Source organism: Triturus cristatus, chromosome 4_2, assembly GCF_964204655.1.
Source record: "Triturus cristatus chromosome 4_2, aTriCri1.1, whole genome shotgun sequence".
NCBI lineage: Eukaryota > Metazoa > Chordata > Amphibia > Caudata > Salamandridae > Triturus > Triturus cristatus.
Window position 1 is genome coordinate 433,933,503 of NC_140586.1, and position 20,291 is coordinate 433,953,793.

General features: G+C 48.6%; 1 protein-coding gene across 3 annotated transcripts in view; it reads right to left on the minus strand.

Moving 5' to 3' along the window:
* The window catches only part of LOC146834526 (ferric reductase 1-like), a 594,548-nt gene that overhangs the window by 225,845 nt on the left and 348,412 nt on the right, over positions 1-20,291 (minus strand). For all 3 annotated transcript variants that reach the window (XM_085601924.1, XM_085601923.1, XM_085601922.1), the window contains one exon: positions 932-1,120. In XM_085601924.1, the coding sequence (XP_085458050.1) occupies positions 932-1,120 (189 nt within the window). The remainder of the gene's footprint in view (positions 1-931; positions 1,121-20,291) is intronic.

Below are 20,291 nucleotides of genomic sequence, written 5' to 3' on the forward strand. Positions count from 1 at the left end.
TCGGACCATGTTTGTCAATACCTATATTTGTATATGCCTGTACCTCCCCTTTGAGTCTCAATGCTTACAGTGCAGAAAAAGCTGTATATAAGGTCTTTGTTCTGTGACTTCTAGGTACTACCTCATACAGTTCTTGCAGGTTCTGAATTGATGTAGTCCCACTCATGAGTGATGAATAAACATGTTATTTGATATTTCAGCTTCAGTGCCAGTTTCTTCTTTGGTGGTTTAAGGACCAGTGGACAGATAAGGATGAACCTGCACCGGTGGGCCCCTAAAAAGACTCATTTCCACATTAGCCATGGTGCGCGGTCACCCATGCAACATGCAAATTCCATTTAAATGATTCTACAATGGCTGCATGCCAGCATAGCATTATGGCTGCCCTCCTGTTGCGGCCTAGTGACAGTTTTATGTATTTCACAATGTTCCCCCAAAACTTGTACAGTCACAAAATTTGCTGCGCAAGTTACTTACATAAATCTGGTGGCATGTAACTCACAACAGCTGTGTAGTAGAGCTTGTTGGAGTGTGTGTTGATGGAAGGTTCCCTGCCCCTCACAGACCTAATCATCACCAATGTTAAGAAAGTACACTGGACAATAGTACTGAGTACAAGATCTTCATTCCACCAACAGCGGGCACAGTCTTCTTGCTTCTTTCTCTCCCAACAGCTGTCCACTCTCTTCCCAACATTCCACCCACTTACTATGGTCCCATTGGAGCATCACTAGTAGCATACCTGGTCAGTGACATTCCATGAGCAAGCCATAACACATTGAGTCCCAGCACTACAACCGATCAGGTTAAACCACTCTTCTACTGAGCCCTGTCTCAACAATATTTCCAGATCTTCTTGACTTCTTTATTCAGCCACACCCACATTCCATTGTTCACGATAATTGAGTGTATTTATACAAGTTGCACTCACCATCACTTTATCATCAGAAAACCCAACTGCGACATAACCATCAGAAAGTGCGCTCATTTGGAAGGTAAATCCACCTCCATTAGAAGGAGCCAGGGACATGAAAAAACAGCTCGCATCTGCTGGGTTACATCCTTGGGAGTTGCTAAAACAGAACTTCTCCAAGCCACAGTCGTCACCGGAGATCTGCGTCTGAAAATGGTTTAGGAAAGATTATGATGAGAAATGTATTACCATTCCCGCATGCAACTTCCTGATCTACCTTGAAAATCATAAATTACAAAATATGAAGAGTATTTTCATACTCTTTGAAACAACACAAAGTTGACATGTACACTGCAAAACCTATCATTAAGAAATAAGCAAATGCTACCATGGCGTTCGGGAGAGATGAGGGATACATTTAAGAAACAAAAAGTAAGCTAAATGTATAGGTATGTGTGAAAAATGCAAGATAATGCGCCCATGTACATTTATAGAAGGCAGAAAACCATGAATGAGCCAGAGTATGTTAATTTAATGTTGCATACTAAAAAAACCTTCAGTAAAACTACCTAAAGCCAAGCAAGTTAAACTAGATATGTGAGTGCATATAGTGTGTGTGGCTCGGCTCCTGCACAGCACATCCAGAAAGTAACAAACAATGGTTGCTGTCAGAAATCTGGTTCAACGGGTTCTCGGGGCAATCAGACGTTCCAGGCCTCCAATTGCGCTAAGTAACACTTTAAGCACTTAAATTCCCAGATTAGGAAGGTAGAACAGTACACAGGCCAACTCATAGGTACTGTGGCCTAGAAACTCAGAACTGAGCATTGCACAAAAAACACCCACATCATTGTCAGTGCTTTTCGTTTAAAAAGAACAAGTAATTTCATACAACTAAATACTACAGAAAAAAATTGCAAATATGTATAAAACTAAATCTGGAAAAATGAACCGTACCCTTTCTTGTAGTGATTTCCCTTTAGGGACCACTTTGGTTCTCCCTTAGTTGTGAGTATTAGCTGTTTTAGGCCGCAACTACTCTTCACATAATACATTTGTTTTCCACCATGATATTATTTTAGAAATACGCAGCACATATTATTTGTTATTCAGTGACTCTTCTTGGGATTCAGTCTGAACATCTCATACAAGGTTGAACAGCATGGTGTACTGTTTTCTTGTGCCCTGTCAGCAACACCTTCTAACGTTTTTAGACATGACACGGTAGAACAACTGCAGTGTTCTAACACAGTAGTTCTTATCGTATAAACCATGTTTCGCCCCCTCAAGGAGCAGGGAAGAGCATTCCAGTACAGAGACCCGTTCTGGAACAGAAGAAGCAGCCTATGATGCGGACCAGCTAACTACACACACCAGCTATGGGGCCTGTTGCTAATCTCAGAGCTCACCAATTTATCCCTGTGTTCACATAGTGAGAGTAGGCCTAGATAGAAATATTAGTTGCCATGGTTGGGTTATTCATTGTATACAGACTGCTAGAAATGTTGATTACATTGCTCAGTTGCATTGGTTTACTCAAAGTACCACACCTTCTTCAAAATAGACTACGATAGCTTCAATAAAAGTATTGAAACTTTTCTTCGTGACTCTCCTTTGTTTACTATGGACATGCATGAGTGAGAAACGAAAGGTGATGATCTGTATTCATGGTTCCCTCGGGGACTAGAGGTTCATGTTCTAGGTTCGCCAAAATCACCTTCCACTCTGGAAAGGTTAGTTCAGGTGAGGACCTGTGAGGTAGTTGGATTTGGGCCTATAGGTACTGACATGCTAGAGAGACTCAGTCCCTACATTCTGAAGTCCTGTTCTACCAAGGCACAGTTTTGCATCCAAGCAGAATTCCTGCAACATTCTAAAGACCTTTGCAAACGGACCAGGTACATTTCACATAGCTGAAATAAAGGGTGTAGTATGCAAGTGACCCTCTAAATCTAAATTAGACTGTTTTTTTTTAAAGCAGCTTTAAACAGTGATGAACTAGGAGACCCTACACTCTAAAACATGTGCTTATAGATAAACATACATGGATTTACACTATTAAAAGTTCAGACCTACTGGCTTTTTCAAGATGTTCGCAATCAAACTCACTCCTACTGCCTTCGGTAGTACAGGTTCTAATCTTTAGAATGATAGAGCCTGTTGCTCACCAAGCAGAAATAACATCGGTCAGGCACCATCAATAAAGTTTACTTATTGGTGTTAACTTTTCATCAAACAATTCCCTTTTTAAAACAAGGTTACCTAGCAACAACTTAGGACCGAAGGGTCCACTACTCCCATGGACTTCACAAAAGCTCAGCCCAGGTGTAGATTAAAGAGAGCCCCGCTTCTCTTAGGTCCAAGGATTCTTACAGATAGAAGATGTAATGTGTGCACTTTCTTCCTCTATAATAGAGTAACATAGGCAACATAAAGTGGGTGCTCCCTATTACTAAGGGATCACCGACAAAAACATGAAAATTATTATCCTGGAAGGTCATGATGGTGTGCTACTGTCCCCAAAAACTTTTTTGGTCTGGCTCCAAGACAGCTTTAACTGTTTTACCAGCCTCAAGTTTGACCAACAATGCATACATAAATGCATACATGCCTACATATAGAGGCGCTTCCAACAAACACTTTTTCATCATTGGTATTTTGACAAGTCACTCAAATAATACTCCCTCACACCCCAGTATAAGGTAAATGTTGGACTTGGCCCTTTGGGCAGGGTCATCCCTAAACTTTTTGCCTGTCTGCTAGCCTTTTTTCTGTGTAGTGTTGGTGGTTTTAGGCCTCTGGGCACTTTACCGCTATGACCCAGTGTAAAGTGCGTGCGTGCTCTGAGTGAGTGTGGTGAGATTGGCCTGCCCTCCCATAGGAATGCATTGGGGATATGTGTGTCCATGGTAATTCTTAGTATAGGAGGAGTGCAGGGGCAAGTTTAGTATGTATGAACTCGTGAGAATAAATGCTGCGCAATGGTGTGCGCAGATTTATGGTGACTGGTGGAGAAATGCCACTTTTAGAAGTTGGCATTTCTGCGTGCTATGTGTCTGCCTGCCTGATGTGAATTTGTAAGCGGGTCGCACAGAGGACACGAACACGGGAGGATGGGGTGAGGCGTTTTATTGAAGGTTCACAATAAAGTTCGTGATGGGTTTTCCCTCGGTGGTAGGATGTCAGGGTCGGGGCGCTGTTCTTGGTCCTCGTGGGCTAGCGTCCCTCTTCTTTCTTCTCCCGGTTTCCCGTAAGGAGGGCTCTCGCCGTGCCAATGGAAAGAAAGAAGGAGAGGTGGCTGTTAGGAACGAGTGTTCTGTTTATCACGCTGTATAAGGGAGGGGAGTGAGGGTAATAGACTCGTGATAAGGTGCTCTCCAACGAACGGTCGTGAAGGGGGTGAGTGAAAGGGTGGACGTGCAGTACTAGGTACGGCGGTAAGCGGCGGCGTTCAGTGGCGCTCTCTCCTCTCCCGCCTCCCGACCCAACCCGTGAAGCGATCCCGTACCTGGGATAGCCACGCACCTCCTCCTGGGGCGTGGCTCGGCGGAGCGTGAATGCCGCGGTCTCCTGCCTCCGGCCTCGGTTCCTCCTCGCGTCCTCTGCTCCTCTTCGGTCCTTCGCTTCGCTCTGTCCCGTCTTCTTCCTCCGGTTCACCGTCGTGCTCTGTCTCCTTCCGTCCTCCGGTGTCGTCACACACCACTGTCTTCTTCTCGCGGGTTCTTATTGGCGACTGGCCGTCTACGGTGGAGTAGAGGGCGGGGCTATCCTGGAAGACGTCCCAATTAAAGGCACAGTGTTCCGTGCTAGTGCCGTCTGACGTCTCTGCTGGCCACGGGTCGTCCTGAGGGACACAAAACAAGTCACTGGTCAGTTCAGGAGTGGACCACCATTCTCCTCCTTCCAGTACGGAGTCCGGGTGGTCCCCGTGACACTCCTCCACCCCTGGATTCTCCCGCTCGGGGAGAGGGGAAGTCCGAGAGAGATAGTCAGCGCTAGCGTTTTCAGCCCCCTTCCTATGTTTTAAGGTGAAAGAAAAGGGCTGGAGGGTGAGAAACCAGCGAAGCACCCTGGGGTTGTTCGAGATGTTCTGGCTCATCCATTGCAGAGGGGCGTGATCAGTATATAAGGTGAAGTGCCCCCCCTCCAGGTAATATCTGAGCTTGTCTACGGCCCATCTAATAGCGAGGCATTCCCGCTCAATCGTGGGGTATCTCATCTCCCTGGGGAACAGCTTGCGGCTGATGTAAAGCAGGGGGTGCTCAATACCATCGGCCGCTACCTGGGATAGGACCGCCCCCAGGCCGTGATTAGAGGCGTCCGTATGTAGGATAAATGGCCTGGTAAAATCAGGAGAGGACAACACAGGGCTGGAGGTGATTATGTCTTTCAAGGTCCGAAAGGCTTCTCTCATTTCGGGGGAGGGGGTTTGGAAGACATGGGGTTTTACGTTCTTCAGAAGGGTATCAGTTAAGGGGGCAGCCTGCTCTGAAAAGTTAGGGATGAAACGCCTGTAGTAGCCGATCAGGCCTAAGAACGCCCTCATTTCCTTTTTCGTAGAGGGGAAAGGGGTGTTGTGAATCGCCTTTACCTTCTCGGTCTGGGGGGCTATGAGACCATGACCCAGTACATATCCCAGATAGTTCACTTTCTGGAAGGCGATCCTGGATTTCTTGGCGTTGACGTGTAACCCAGCCTCCTGCAAGGGGGAAAAGATAGTTCGCAGATGTTGCAGGTGCGTTTTCCAATCAGGGCTAAAGACCACGATATCATCTAGATAGGCTGATGAATAGGGCTGATGTTCCCGTAAGACGTGATTCATTAGGCGCTGAAAGGTGGCCGGGGCGCCATGGAGGCCAAAGGGAAGGACCGTAAATTCGTAGAGGCCGTCCGGGGTGGAAAATGCGGTCTTCTTGCGGTCTTCTTCCCTTAAGGGCACCTGCCAGTACCCCTTTGTTAGGTCTAGCGTGGTGATGTACACGGCTTCTCCCAACTTCTCAATTAACTCGTCAATTCGAGGCATGGGGTAGGCGTCGAAGGTTGAGATGGTGTTGAGAGCCCGGAAATCCATACAGAAGCGGACGCTTCCGTCCGGTTTTGGCACCATAACTATTGGCGACGACCACTCACTGCGGGAGGGACGTATCACCCCCAGTTGCAACATATCCTGGACCTCTTGTCGTATCGCTTCTCTACGAGCGGCGGGGATTCGATATGGCCTTTGTTTGATGATCGCCCCGGGCTTGGTTTCGATTCGGTGTTCTGTTAGGTGAGTTCTTCCAGGAATATTGGAAAAGAGCGAGGCGTGGAGCTGTAAGACTTCCCTCAAGTCCTGGGCCTTGTCTGTGCCTATCTCGTTGTTGATGACCAGCTGGTGAAGAGTCTCCGACTCTTTCTGTTGCGTGGGTACCGTTAGGTTGGTGGATCGGGGGGGTGGCCCTATCCACTTCTTTAGCATGTTGATATGACACACTTGGGTCCTCCGGGGGGTGATCTGCAATTTGTAGGTGGTTTTCCCTATGGTCTCGATAACTTTATATGGACCCTTCCACTCTTTCTGAAATTTCTGGGAAGCGATCGGTAGCATCACTAACGCCCAGTCATTGACAGCTAAAGTCCTCCATTTCTTCCCTCTATTGTAGAAAGACGCCTGTTTACCTTGCTGTTTCTCCAGGTTGGAATAGGCCAAATCACGGAGCTTCCCTAGTTTGGATTGTAGGCCCTGGGTGTACTCCAGCATCTCTCGGGTCTCCACCTTCTCTTCACTTTCCCAGGCTTCTTTCGTCATGTCCATTAGACTTCTCGGCTGACGACCATAAAGCATCTCGAAAGACGAGCAACCGAGGCTGCTTTGTACCTGGCTTCTGATGACGTACAAAGCCAGTGGCAGTAGCTGGTCCCACTCTCTTCCTTCTACGCTGAGCATCTTCTTGAGAGTGGTCTTGAGGGTTCCGTTATAGCGTTCCACCAACCCGTCCGTTTGCGGGTGATAGACTGATGTTTTTATCTGACGGACGTCGAGCAGTCGACACACCTCCCTCATTAGGCGAGACACAAACGGGGTACCCTGGTCCGTGAGAATTTCTTTCGGAAAACCGACTCTCGAAAACAGCTCTAGAAAGCGGTCGGCGATGTTACGGGTTGTGGGTGACCCTAAGGGGAAAGCCTCTGGGAACCTAGTGGCGTAGTCAACCACCACTAGGACAAACGTGTGACCCCTTTTTGTTCGAGGCAAGGGCCCTATGAGGTCCATCCCGACTCTTTCATACGGGGTTCCAATCACCGGTAGAGGCTGAAGGGGAACGGCTGGTAGTATTCGTGTGTTCCTCCGTTGACAGACCGAACAGGTCTGACAGTGGTCTTTGGTATCCTTATAGATGCCAGGCCAGTAGAAGTGTCGGAGAATGTTTTTCGTGGTTTTTTCCGAGCCTGTATGTCCTGCCGTGAGGTGGGTATGGGCAAAAAACAGAATCTGCTCCCTGAAGGATAGGGGTACCAATAGCTGATGGGGCTCAGAGGGACCTCCCTGGCGATATAGCAAATCGTTTGTTATCAGGAAGCGGGGATAGGTATAGGGAACTCGTTCGGGTGCACTGTGAGCTTGTTCCCAGGCATTAAAGAGTGTAGTGTCGTTGGCTTGGGCGAACCGAAAGCTGCGGTCCAACACCCAGGGTGTGGGGGTTATCAGGGCAGGCGCTGTGGGGACCCTCTTGCCTTGGTGCGTCCTCCCCCCCTGGTCCTCGCTTAAGGCTAGGCGAAACATATCTTGGAACGCTGGGTTATCGGTTCCAATGATGAGGTCCTCCGGGAGGTTATCAAGGACCCCAACTCGTACCGGGCGATGGACCCCCGAGGGATGAATTACTGGAATGTTGGCCACGGGGTAAGGTTTGACATCCCCATGGACGCAGCGAATGTGGACCGAGGAGTCCGGTACTATCTGCTCCGGGGACACCCACATACTTTGGATAACTGATTGCCTACACCCTGAATCTAGGAGGGCCTGGAGGGGGGTCCCGTTTACCTGTACCTGGACGTGATATGCGGACCCCATTTCAGCGGTGTAGAGGATCGATTTGGGCACATATCCCACTTCCATGGGCTCTTCTGTGTGTCGTTTCTTGGGGCAGGCTCGGGCGATATGTCCCCACTCTCCGCAGTCGAAACACTGTGGGCCCTTCAGGACGGGGACTTCATACCGCTGGGGCCTGACCTTTGGTTGCTCCAGGATTCTGGGTTTCTTATCCGAGCGTAGGGCCGGGGGTCGCTGTCTCTCTGGTTCCCCTACATACCCCTTCGGTTGGGCCCTGGAGAACGTCGTGGCCATCTCTACCGCTTGTTCAGCGGTAAGATGCGTGTGCTGCCGCAGCCACCTTTGGGTGTGATAGGGTAAAGCGTCCAGGTACTGTTCTAGGTAGATCTTCTCCATGATCTCCTCCTTTGTGCTAGTACCCGGGCTCAGCCACTTGTCGGCCGCCATCTTCAGCCGGAAATACAAGGTCTTTGGGTTTTCCCCGGGCGCCCCCTTCTCCCTTCTGAATCGTACCCGGTAGGCCTCTGCATCAAGGCCCAGATGGTCCAATATGAGGGTCTTGATGGAACCATAGGGAGCGTCTCCGGTAGCGTTTGCCACCTGATAGGCTGCTTGGGCCTCTCCAGTCAAGAGAGGGGCCAGAAAGAAGGGCCATTTCTCCAGCGGCCAGCTGCATGCCCTGGCGACCCTCTCGAAGTTCGTAAGAAAAGCGTCCGGGTCGTCCCCAGACACATATTTCTGCAAGGATATCCCGGCTGGGGTGGGGTGACTGGACCTTGTCGCGAGTCCGGAGCCGGTGAGGGGATCGGTTACCGCCTTATGTAGCCCCTCCAACTGTGCTGCAATGGTATCCTTAAAGACCTCCCGATCCGCGCTGGCGGAGGTCATCTGTCGTTCGACGGCCCATTCCAGCTTCTCCTGCCCCTTGATCATGTGTTGAATCAACGCATCCATCTTCTGTGTACAGATGGGTCCTCTATGCCCGCATTCTCCACCACTGTAAGCGGGTCGCACAGAGGACACGAACACGGGAGGATGGGGTGAGGCGTTTTATTGAAGGTTCACAATAAAGTTCGTGATGGGTTTTCCCTCGGTGGTAGGATGTCAGGGTCGGGGCGCTGTTCTTGGTCCTCGTGGGCTAGCGTCCCTCTTCTTTCTTCTCCCGGTTTCCCGTAAGGAGGGCTCTCGCCGTGCCAATGGAAAGAAAGAAGGAGAGGTGGCTGTTAGGAACGAGTGTTCTGTTTATCACGCTGTATAAGGGAGGGGAGTGAGGGTAATAGACTCGTGATAAGGTGCTCTCCAACGAACGGTCGTGAAGGGGGTGAGTGAAAGGGTGGACGTGCAGTACTAGGTACGGCGGTAAGCGGCGGCGTTCAGTGGCGCTCTCTCCTCTCCCGCCTCCCGACCCAACCCGTGAAGCGATCCCGTACCTGGGATAGCCACGCACCTCCTCCTGGGGCGTGGCTCGGCGGAGCGTGAATGCCGCGGTCTCCTGCCTCCGGCCTCGGTTCCTCCTCGCGTCCTCTGCTCCTCTTCGGTCCTTCGCTTCGCTCTGTCCCGTCTTCTTCCTCCGGTTCACCGTCGTGCTCTGTCTCCTTCCGTCCTCCGGTGTCGTCACACACCACTGTCTTCTTCTCGCGGGTTCTTATTGGCGACTGGCCGTCTACGGTGGAGTAGAGGGCGGGGCTATCCTGGAAGACGTCCCAATTAAAGGCACAGTGTTCCGTGCTAGTGCCGTCTGACGTCTCTGCTGGCCACGGGTCGTCCTGAGGGACACAAAACAAGTCACTGGTCAGTTCAGGAGGGGACCACCATTCTCCTCCTTCCAGTACGGAGTCCGGGTGGTCCCCGTGACAGAATTGCATGTCTGGCTTGTGAGTGACAGGAGCTGGATGGTATGGGTGGCTCCAGGGTGAGTCAGCCCAGTGGTGAATAGAGAGATCTGCAACTAGATGGGAGGGAGGAGTTGCACCTGGGACCTGAATAGGGATGTGCCTTCCCTACACAATGCTGGCTCCACCCCCTGTGGTGTGTCTGATCACTGAGCCCCCACCAGACAAAGGGGAAGAGGAGCTGGGTAAACAGAGTACTCCAAATCCCCCCTGAACCAGTTGCATCTGGTTTTCCCCCAGCCCTGTGCCTACACACAAAGGAAATGTTGGTATAAATATAGGGGCTGTGACCCCATGTCTGTGTTGTTCTCCTGACTTGAGGGAGGCCTGCTGCTACCGGGCTCCAGGAGGAACCGCCACAAGGGACTGCCTCCCTGCTGGAGGGCCCTGTGTGCTGGCCTGCCTGGGCCCAGCCTTTGCCCCCCTGGACTTACACTCTAGCGCCTTGTAAGCGCTTTATTTTTATTTCTGAAGAGCCCTCCATTTTCTGGCTCCCAGGAGAAATGGAGCGTGTGGGGGCTTTGCAGCACAGAGCTGCACTTCTTTGGGAGGGAATCCCCGGCGTAGGGATTCCTCCGTACTTGTAGAAGGGCGGGAGCCTACCCCGCGTTCTTGCCGCCTCTGGGATTGACTTATCAGTGGGTGCCCACCCTGCACTGGGAATTTAATTATTGGCGGGTGCCCACCCCGCCGCCGACTCGATTCGCGGGAAGGAAAGTTGACGGACCGCTGCAGAAACGACCCGGAAGCCAGGCGGCCCTGCCTGGTTGTCGGCGGGGCCGCGTGACGCAAGACGGAAGCATGAGGGGCTTTGAGAAACCCGGGCGGGAGCCTACCCCACGCCGGGGCGTGCTGGAGAGGACGGGAGCCTACCCCACCTCCACGCGCCCCATTGAGAAGTCCCGAGTCCAAGGAGGGGGCCCGGGTGAAGGGGAGAGCCGGCCAGTGCAGTGAGGCATGACGCAACCGAGAGATCTTTCAGGCGGGACCCCCGTGGGGAAGAGGGAGTCCCGCTGGCAGCCACAGCGCGACCGGGAGAGGCGGCAGACGCGCCGTGCCTGCCCCAGCCCCGCGCCACGAGAGAAGTGCTACCTGCAGAGGAGAGAGCGGAGACGTTGCAGCAGAGAGCCCGGTGAGTGGGGCTCAGTCTTCGGTGGTTGGGGGGTGTCGGGGCACAGTGGCAGTGCCTGCCCCCTGTGCCAGGGCTTATTTGTGCTTTCCAGGTGCCCCATCTGACAGCGGGCAGCTGCATCGTGAAGTGCTTCCAGCCCCTCACAGTTGCGTAGCCATTGCGGGAAACTGCATCTTGGGGATATTTGGGTCACATTCCCCGCATCCCCGGAGTAGTCCCCGCAGGGGCTCCGGGTTGACTAGTCACGTGGAATTCCAGTTTGGTGTCCTCAGCTGCGCCGCCGTAGAGGGCAGCTGCAACGTGGGGGCAACTTTGGTGTCTAGGGCCCAAGAGTGGGGCTCCCCCCAGGCACAGTGGTGCTAGCACTATTGGGGGCAAGTTCAAATTGAAGTGGCACTGCGGGCGAGCCTAGGACAGGGCCCCCGCTCGGGGAACACTGACTTTGGGACAGTAACCCTGTGGGCGGTGTGCTATTCGTTTCTGCTGCTCATGGTGCTTGGGCATATTGTGAAGTGCTAAGTGTAATGCCCTATTACCAGTCATTACTGGTTGTTCTCAGCAGCTGTGATGGTTGTGCATAAGAGGGGCCTGATGTGACAATGGTGTTTGTGCTCATGATTTATGCCTATTGCATAATGTATTTATGCTTGTAATGCCTGCCGTGATGCCTATTGCGGAATGCTAATGAGGTTTGGGCCTAATGTAGTTAATTACCTAATGTGATTTATACCCATGAGATTGGCGCAGAATGTGCTTTAGGCAAAATATGATGCTTACTGCACTAGGTGATTTCTGTTGCAGGATCTAATGCTAAGTTCCTAATCTCACCAGTAGTTACTGGTTGTGCTCTACATTTCCTATTTGTGCTACAATTACTGGTTGTGTTCTACGTTTATGATAAATCTTACTTTTACTATTTCTACTAAGTGATGATTCTGACAGCGGTCCATGTGGCCCTGTCACGTGTATATAGTCCCCTGTAAATATTGCCCAGTGCCAGTTGGCACAGTGTTGATTGTGTGATTACCATCTTATGTGTTTTATGATAATTCAAAGGGTATTTTTGATATAACCTTGTGTGGAGTTCCTTTTGTGGTGTGCCTAGTGTGTTGCTGCTGTGTGTGTGTGTTGCTCAAACGCTTTACACATGGCCTCCGGGATAAGCCGGACTGCTCGTGCCAAGCTACCAAGCGGGTGAGCAGGGGTTATCTTTGGCATGTAACTCCCTTGCCCTGATTAGAGTGGTGGTCTCTGTCTGGCTTTGGCGCACGCCTTGGCCAACCAGAGATCCCATTTCTAACAGTAAACATCAACAGAATAATCTCACTGTAATTTTGACTCAATATTATGATCCAACTTTTGTAAATAATTAATACTATGGACAACAAGCACAAATTATTAAAAAGCAAAAGTGTTTATGCTATTTTTGTATTAAACCCACACCCCCTTAGTGTAGTGCAGGTCCTGGGAAGCAGTTGCATTGGAATTAAGCAGGACCTCTATTAACAACCTGTGAACTGCAGGTTCATTTTAGAATTTCAATGCTTTTGCGTTTGACTTGAGAGGGACACCTGGTAACAGCTAGTGGAACTGCGACTTCATGAAAGAATTCCAATGCTTATATGTGACTTGTGAGGGATACCTAGTAATGACTTGTGGAACTGCAGCGTCATTTAAGAATTTCAATCTGTTTGCATTTGACTCAGGAGGGATATCAGGTAACGACTTGTGAAACAGCTTCTTCATGAAAGAATTTCAATGCTTTTGCATCTGGTTTAAGAGTATGCTCTAATAACACCTTGAGAAACTGCAACTCTGGGAAAACGTTTTGAGGATTTAAAATCTGTCTCGAGAGGGACATCTAGTAACGACTAAATGCTTTTATCTATCGACTTGTTTTTTAGTTCTTCCTACCACAGCCCATAGCATAAGGCACAGGGGATTTTGCTGGGATATAAATATAGTGGCACTCAAAAGAAATCGCTTCCCAACAATAGAGTTGAAGGCACTTGACTTAACTAGTGACTTCTAGAACAAGATTGTCTTCACAAATACTCCATATTAAGCAAGACATTTATTAACAGTTATAACATTGATTCAACTGAATATACCAGCATTGGCATACTTACTTATCCTATTGAAATTAAGTACAATTTATTAAAGGAGCAAAAGTAGATATGTACATTTTCATGTTGAAGCCACAGCCCCCTAAACATTGTGAAGGACATTTGAAGCAGTCACATCTTACTAAAAAGGGATATTTAGTGAGATATTGCAGCATTGTGCCAGAATTGTTTAGTAGTTCCTTCTTACTTGAGAGGGACATTTTGAAAATTTTTGGAGGGATGCAGTCTTGTTAAAAACTTCACGCTGTTTCATCTGCCTCAGGACAGATAGCTACTTATTATTGGAGGCAATGTAGCTATCTGAAAGGCCAGACCAGTTGGCTTTGGCAATGCTCGTTTCTGTGTGATGCCACCACAACTTGTATCCATATTGTTTACTTTTCTGATGCTTTACTTTTCAACTGGCTGGGTTATTTGACTGTAGGTGCTACTGCAAGCTTATCCGCAGTCTCCCTGCCTCCTGGCACTTTGCTCCTGGTGCTGGGTGGGGGAGAATGCTTCTTTTCACTTTCCCGATATTCCTATGCTTTGCATGAGAGATCAAGTGATGGTGATAGCAACCAGTTCTGACTGTCTTTCCTTTGTTGCAAGGAGGTACATTCTCCAAGCTGAGGGGTTATAGACAGCTGTGTAGATTTCAACCCACCTTCTTCCTTTACCAGGGTAAGCTAATCTCCCTGCCTACTGTGTGTGTGTGCCAGGATATTTAATATGACAGTTGTGGCAGAAGAACAATTAAATCTCCCAGCAAGGCTCAGAGAACTATTCCCAGTTATGTAATATTTTAAGGAATCTAAATATATTAAAACAACTTTGTTTTTGAATTGCAAGCACATTAATCAGGGTACAGGTAAGGGCCTGTGCACGTTTTTTAAATTTTCTATAGTATTCCAACAAGCCCCTTTTTGTATGATTCTCAATTGATTGCTTCTTATAATATAATGTCTTTGATTTTTCTTAATTTTAGTGTCACTCACTGCTCTTCACGAAAGTTATTCCTCAAAACTAACTTGGTTTGGACATTTTATCGTTTTTAATTTCAAAACAATGATGAGGCCACAATTTCTCAAAGATAAACGTTTACAAGGTTCGTTTGGTACTGGTTAAAGGTCGGTCACAACATTAAGGAATAAAGGGATTTGTGGAGTGATTTGAGTCGGCAGAGTTACATGTGGATTCAAGTTCAGGAATAGCTTTGTGGCAACAGACCATAACTAAGGAGGGTTGGATATTGCTATGAGGTGTGCTGCAGTCCAGAAAAGATGTGCATACGCTCCATTGTGTGTCTACCGGAGTAGTGAAGTTATAGAAAATGCACCGGTTGTAGCTTGTGGTGCCCTGGCACTGCTGTATTTCTGTTATAGTCCATGGCAACATTATTGGAAGAAATGTAAGTATTAGGCAAGAGAGATGAAAACCCACCTCAACTAATAATCACAATCCTGGCTAAGGTGGCCTACAAATGTTTTTGAACAAACCGGTGATCAACCCCCTGACAGCTAGGGCATAGAACAGCCAGGCTTAACTTGGAGGCAATGTGTAAAGTATTTATGTAATACTCAAACAGTGATAGAGTGAGGACATAATCCGAGAAAAATCCCAAACCAATTTACAAAATTAGTAGTTTAATAAATAAAATGTAACAAAAATAAAGAACAGTTAGTAGAACCAGAGTTATGAAATTTCGAGGTTTGCAATTAGAAACACCGCTAACAAGCACTAAATGACAACTGCAGGCAAATGGTTGCACTGGGACAAGGGCAATATTTAAGGTTGACAGAGATGGCTCATGGATCAGATAAAAAAGACCAGGTACATCCAGATCACAAATTTACTTTCTCACAAAAAATCTTTTATAGAGCTGGAAAGCCTTCATAGGGGTTAGGTAGCTGACTGGATCCAAGGTAGGGCTTATCGACTGCAGGGAGCCACAGCATGAGGTCTCGGAGTTGATTGGAGATTGCTCAGTGTCTGGTCCGGTGTAACCACTGACTAGGGTGATCGGCGTTACTCAGATGCTGCCGGGTGTCGATTCCAGTGAAGCTGTTGACCAAGTACTGCTAGGGGTTGAATCTGGTGAAGCCATCTAGGACCTTAGGGGTCATGACTCACTCCCATAGAGGCCAGCAGAGGGGACCAGGTCAGATCAGGTCCAGTTGGGACTGGTCAGCTGGAAATCAAGAAAAGGCCTATGAAAGCTGGTTGTGTCCCTGCAACTCAAACAGGAGGACAGCCAACTAACCTTTGGAGTCACTTCTGGGGTTGTGGGAAGAAGGTAAGCCTCTTGCAGCATGGCTCCAGAAGTACAATATGTTTACCTAAGCCAAACTTTGTGTGGGGGAATCCCTGTCCTACCCCATCATATGGTTCTAAAAAGTTCTTCCCTTTCCCCTGCCAAGGCTCCAAACTGTCTGGGTGTGGGTGTGGGGGGGGGGGTGACAAAAGGCAGGGCAGACCTGATGTTAGGTTCCTTTGTGTGTTCAGAAGGCAATCTGTTTGAAGTGTAAGTGGGGTGGGTGAGGCCCCTCCCCAGTCATCCTGTCAGGATGGCCCATACCTAAGCCCACATTGTGTAACTGTATGAAAGAAATACACAAACCCCAACAGCAGAGCCATTCACAGTCATGGGGCCCAGGTCACTGGCAGAAGGCACAGACAAGAAAAGGCAAACCTTCAAAAAGCACATTTTCAGAACTATGACCCAAATCTTACTTTAAAATTAAAGAGGATTGTAAGGTACAATTTGTGTGAGCATGAACAGCACATTTCTATTTGTTTCTAACCTAAAGATATCACTTATTAAATGTAATATGGTAGCCCAGTGTAAGTCAATGAAAGAGACTGACGTTACAACAGTGAAAAATGATTTTAGGAGTTTTCCACTGCTAGGATATGTAAAACTCAAAGTACACGTCTTACTTTTTAAATACAATGCACCCTCCTTCCCTACGAGCCTTTATAGCATACTTTAGAGAGGACTTATAAGTATTAAAAAGGAAGGTCTAGGTCTAGAAAAGGGTTTATTTTGCCATATCAAAATTTCAGTACAGGGTGCAGTAATGGGCCTGAGACTAGGCCAGGAAGGTTAACTATGCTCCGTTCACAGAGTTTGCTGCACTCCACGGAGTCCCGAAAAACTCAACTCCACAAGGCGGAGTTTTTTTCTTGCTCGTCAACGTTAAGTTGGCAAGTGCAAGTGAGGAAAATCCAACACTAGAGCACCTCCCAGTGAGATTCCTCAGCGCAGGCGTTCGAAGATTGTCACAACCGCACACGTTGAGAAACCATCTGTTGGCACTGAGGAAGCTGCCGCTCAAGTACAACCTTTGCTCAAGCGGCAGAAAGACGCAGTGCCCTCTTGTGCTGTGCATGGTGCTGTTTTTGCGGATTTCCCAGCGCAGGACAAACACCCGGTGCCAAAAACAGGGTGAACGGCACTCCCTAACGCACTCCATTGCGTGTGAAACTCGGCATAGTGCAGCGGAGTTTTTTGGTCACTTTGTGTAAATCTGCGTAGCGGAACTCCCAAAACTCCGCTCAGGCCTAACCGAGACATGCTTTTAAAGTGTTACTTTAGTAGGTGAATTGGACTAGGTAGGCTCACTCACGTAATGTAACATGCTTCATCCTTTTCTAACACACAAGTGGGGCAGAGGCAAAACACAACCACTACTCCAGTTCCCCCAATCACAACTGTAACACAAACAGGGAGGAGTAGTGTGTATGATTCTCTTAGAGAGAGGTGTCATGTGCTTAGTGAAAAAATACTGCCCTCACTCACAAAATTAACACTCCAAACCAGAAAGTGTTGGCAGCCATCTTGTGACTCGGTAGAACCAAGTCACAAGAAAACAGAAAAAAAAAGGTGAAAAAAAAGAAAAGGGGGCAGGGTAGAAACATCCTGCCCCCTAGGCCTGCTTTTTTTTTTTAAACAAATCAGCCGAATTCGCGCTGAGTGCGCGAATCCAGCCAAGAAAATTTTTACAAAACGAAGCGCAGGAGTTGTATTTAAGCCCCCGGGTGGGCCAGGTCCCGGGGGCACTGAAAAATATGTGTGGGGGCCCCAATTCCCCACACTGCCCTGGGGACTACTACCTCCCCGGAGCAAGATTTCTGAGTTGCGGGGGGGGGGGGGGCACGCAGCCCCCCAGCAGCCCCAGGGACCGCCACCCCCGAGGCTTCTTTTTTAATGTGTGGGGCGTCTCCAAGGCCGCCCCGGGGATTGCCAACCCCCGGGGCTTTTATTAATTATTTGCAGGGGGGCACACGGCCCCCCGCTGCCCCGGTTACCGCCACCCCCTGGGGCTTTTAAAAAAAACATACACCTGTGTGGGGGGCTCGAGCCCCCCACACACCCCGGGGACCGCCACCTCCCCAGGGCACTAATATTCAAATGCGGGGGTCCGTTACGGACCCCCGAGCCCCGGGGACCACTACCTCCCCGGGGCTTCTATCACATTGGGAGGGGGGCCACGCAGCCCCACTCCTGGAGCCCTCCATGGCCCTGGGGACTGCCACCCCCCAGGGCTGGCTCCGGCAGTGTCCTGGGGTGCCTCCCGCCCTGTCATAGCAAACTCTGGTTTGGATTTTGTAAGCGAGAGCAGGTTTCCTGCTCTCGCTTACAAAATCCAAACCACATTGCTTTTCGACAAGGGGAGCTGCATGTTAGCAGCCCCCCATGGGGAATAGCAATGCCGGCTCCAGCAGGAGGCGGGGAGCCGGCAGGACTGTGGGGGGATTGGGGACCCCCCCACGGTCCCCAACGGAGAGGCCAGGCCCCGGTGGATGGGGTCCCTGGGGCCATGAGTGGCCTAAGAGGGGTGCCACGCGGCCCCCCTCCATCAAATAAAGAAAAAAAGAGACAGCCCTGGGGGATGGGGTCCCTGGGGGTAATAGAAGCCTCAGAAGGGGGGCCACGCAGCCCCCCTCCTACATTTAAAAAAAATAAAAAATAAATGATGGCCATTCCCCAGGGGATGATGTCCCGTGCTGAAATTGGGCTCGGAAGGGGGTCCATGCGAGGTGTAAAAAGGAGCATGGCCTCAGACCACCTCTCTGCAACGCAGCTCTGTTGTGCTTACTGGAGGTACCTGGTGTGCTAGTTGGCCCCCAGGGACCCAAAGGATTCAAGGGGAATTAATCCCCCAAGTTAAAACCTGCCAAGGGGCACGTTTGCACAGTGGTGAAGGGAGGGGGCGGGCCTGATGTGACATGTGTGTACTTATGCAATCACTCCGCCAAAACCCAAGCACTTATACATTCACCATGCACTCTCTTTGCAGCACTCTAATCATCCAATCAGTACCCATGTACTTATGCAATGACCCAGACACTAACACATGCACTACTACAATCCTCTGAGCACTACCCATGCAGTCCAGCCATTGCCCTGTCACTACCCATGCACTCTTTCAATCACCCAGCCAGCACCATGCACTTATCCAATCACTCCACCAAAACCCAAGCACTGATAAATTCACTGTGCACTCTACTTGCAGTACTCTAATCTTCCAGTCAGTACCCATGTACTCATGGAATGACCCAGGCACTAACACATGCACTGCTACAATCCCCTGTGCACTACCCATGTAGATCTCTAACCACCTACACAGTACTGATTCACTCTTCCAATTACCCAGGTTGTACCCATGCACTCCAGAAATCCCTGTCACTACCCATGCACTCCTCAAATCACCCATCCAGCATCATGTACTTATCCAATCACTCCGCCAAAACCCAAGCACTTATAAATTCATCATGCACTCTCCTTGCAGTACTCTAATCATCCACTCAGTACCCATGTACTCATGCAATGACACAGGCACTAACTCATGGCAAATACAGAGGCGGTCATGCTAATCACAGCGCATAGTGTTCCCTAGTGTATGTAGGTGATTTCACTGTATTCTAAGTGTCTTTTAGCATAGCACTGGCTCCGGTCCTGGTTAGTCAGTCAGTTACCACCAGTACCCGTCAGTAAAAAGATGGGGGCACAGGAGGACTTTCTGCTCCTCTGTTGGTTCTTTCTGCACATCTCTTGCTTCTTTCTGCGCTTTTCTTCTTTCTTCACATGTCCTACCTTTGTAGGCATAGTTAGAAATTAGCATTTAAAAAAACCTTTGAAATTCACTGAAAAAAAACCATAGGTTTCAGGGACATTATAGTTAGTTGGACATTTCACTCGTACAAAACCATAGAAATTCCCCCGTTAGTTAGTTCAGCTAACTATGACTCGCACCCCCGCAATCCGCTGCCGACGACGTCACATATTACATCATTCATGACATGGTTAGTGACATCACTGATGACATCATCCACGTGAAATCCTTATGCACCTCATCACACTCTAATATAACCTTTGATACACCCACTGTAAAATACTGACTACCATTTTCGAAACCATCGACACACCAATACCAGTTACTACATACGCACTCACTGATTCCTAGGTCTACACACACATTCACTCATTTACCCATACAATCACTCATACATACAGTCATTCATTAATCAACACTATCCTATGCACTCATATCTATACAGACACACACACCACCACTCATCCATGGAGTTACTCACACACCTAGTCAGTCATGCAAAGAATCAATCACACTCCCATTTCCTCACCTATACAGTTATACACACACCACCTCACTTATTGAAACATACACTTACACATACTTACACTCTTATACAATCACTGATACACAAGGACACACTCATCCATACAGGCACTCTCACAATCACTGACTCTCACGTATAGTCATTTATATACTCCAACTCTCACATACACTGCCTTTTACCTATGTAGTTACTTGGACATGTACCACTGAGACATCCAATCTCTCTCCAACACACCCATACACACAGTCAGTCAGTCAGTCAAAACAGTCTTTATTTCGAGTATTTCATCTTAAAAGACATATAAAATTCATCAAATACAATTAAAAAGTTAATGTATTATTTATAACAATTGAGACTAAAAACTATTTAATAAATAACAGGTTAAGATTAATAAAAAAGTATTAAACATACATAGACTTTGACTTGAAATTCATTCTACAGTTGGGGGTAATGCTACGCTATAGTATGTATAACCAGTGGTAAAATTTCATCTTTTCCGTATAAGCCACGCCCAACTAATATATTTGGCTAGACCAATGACCACAAGAGAGGATGTATCAGTCTTTAGGGT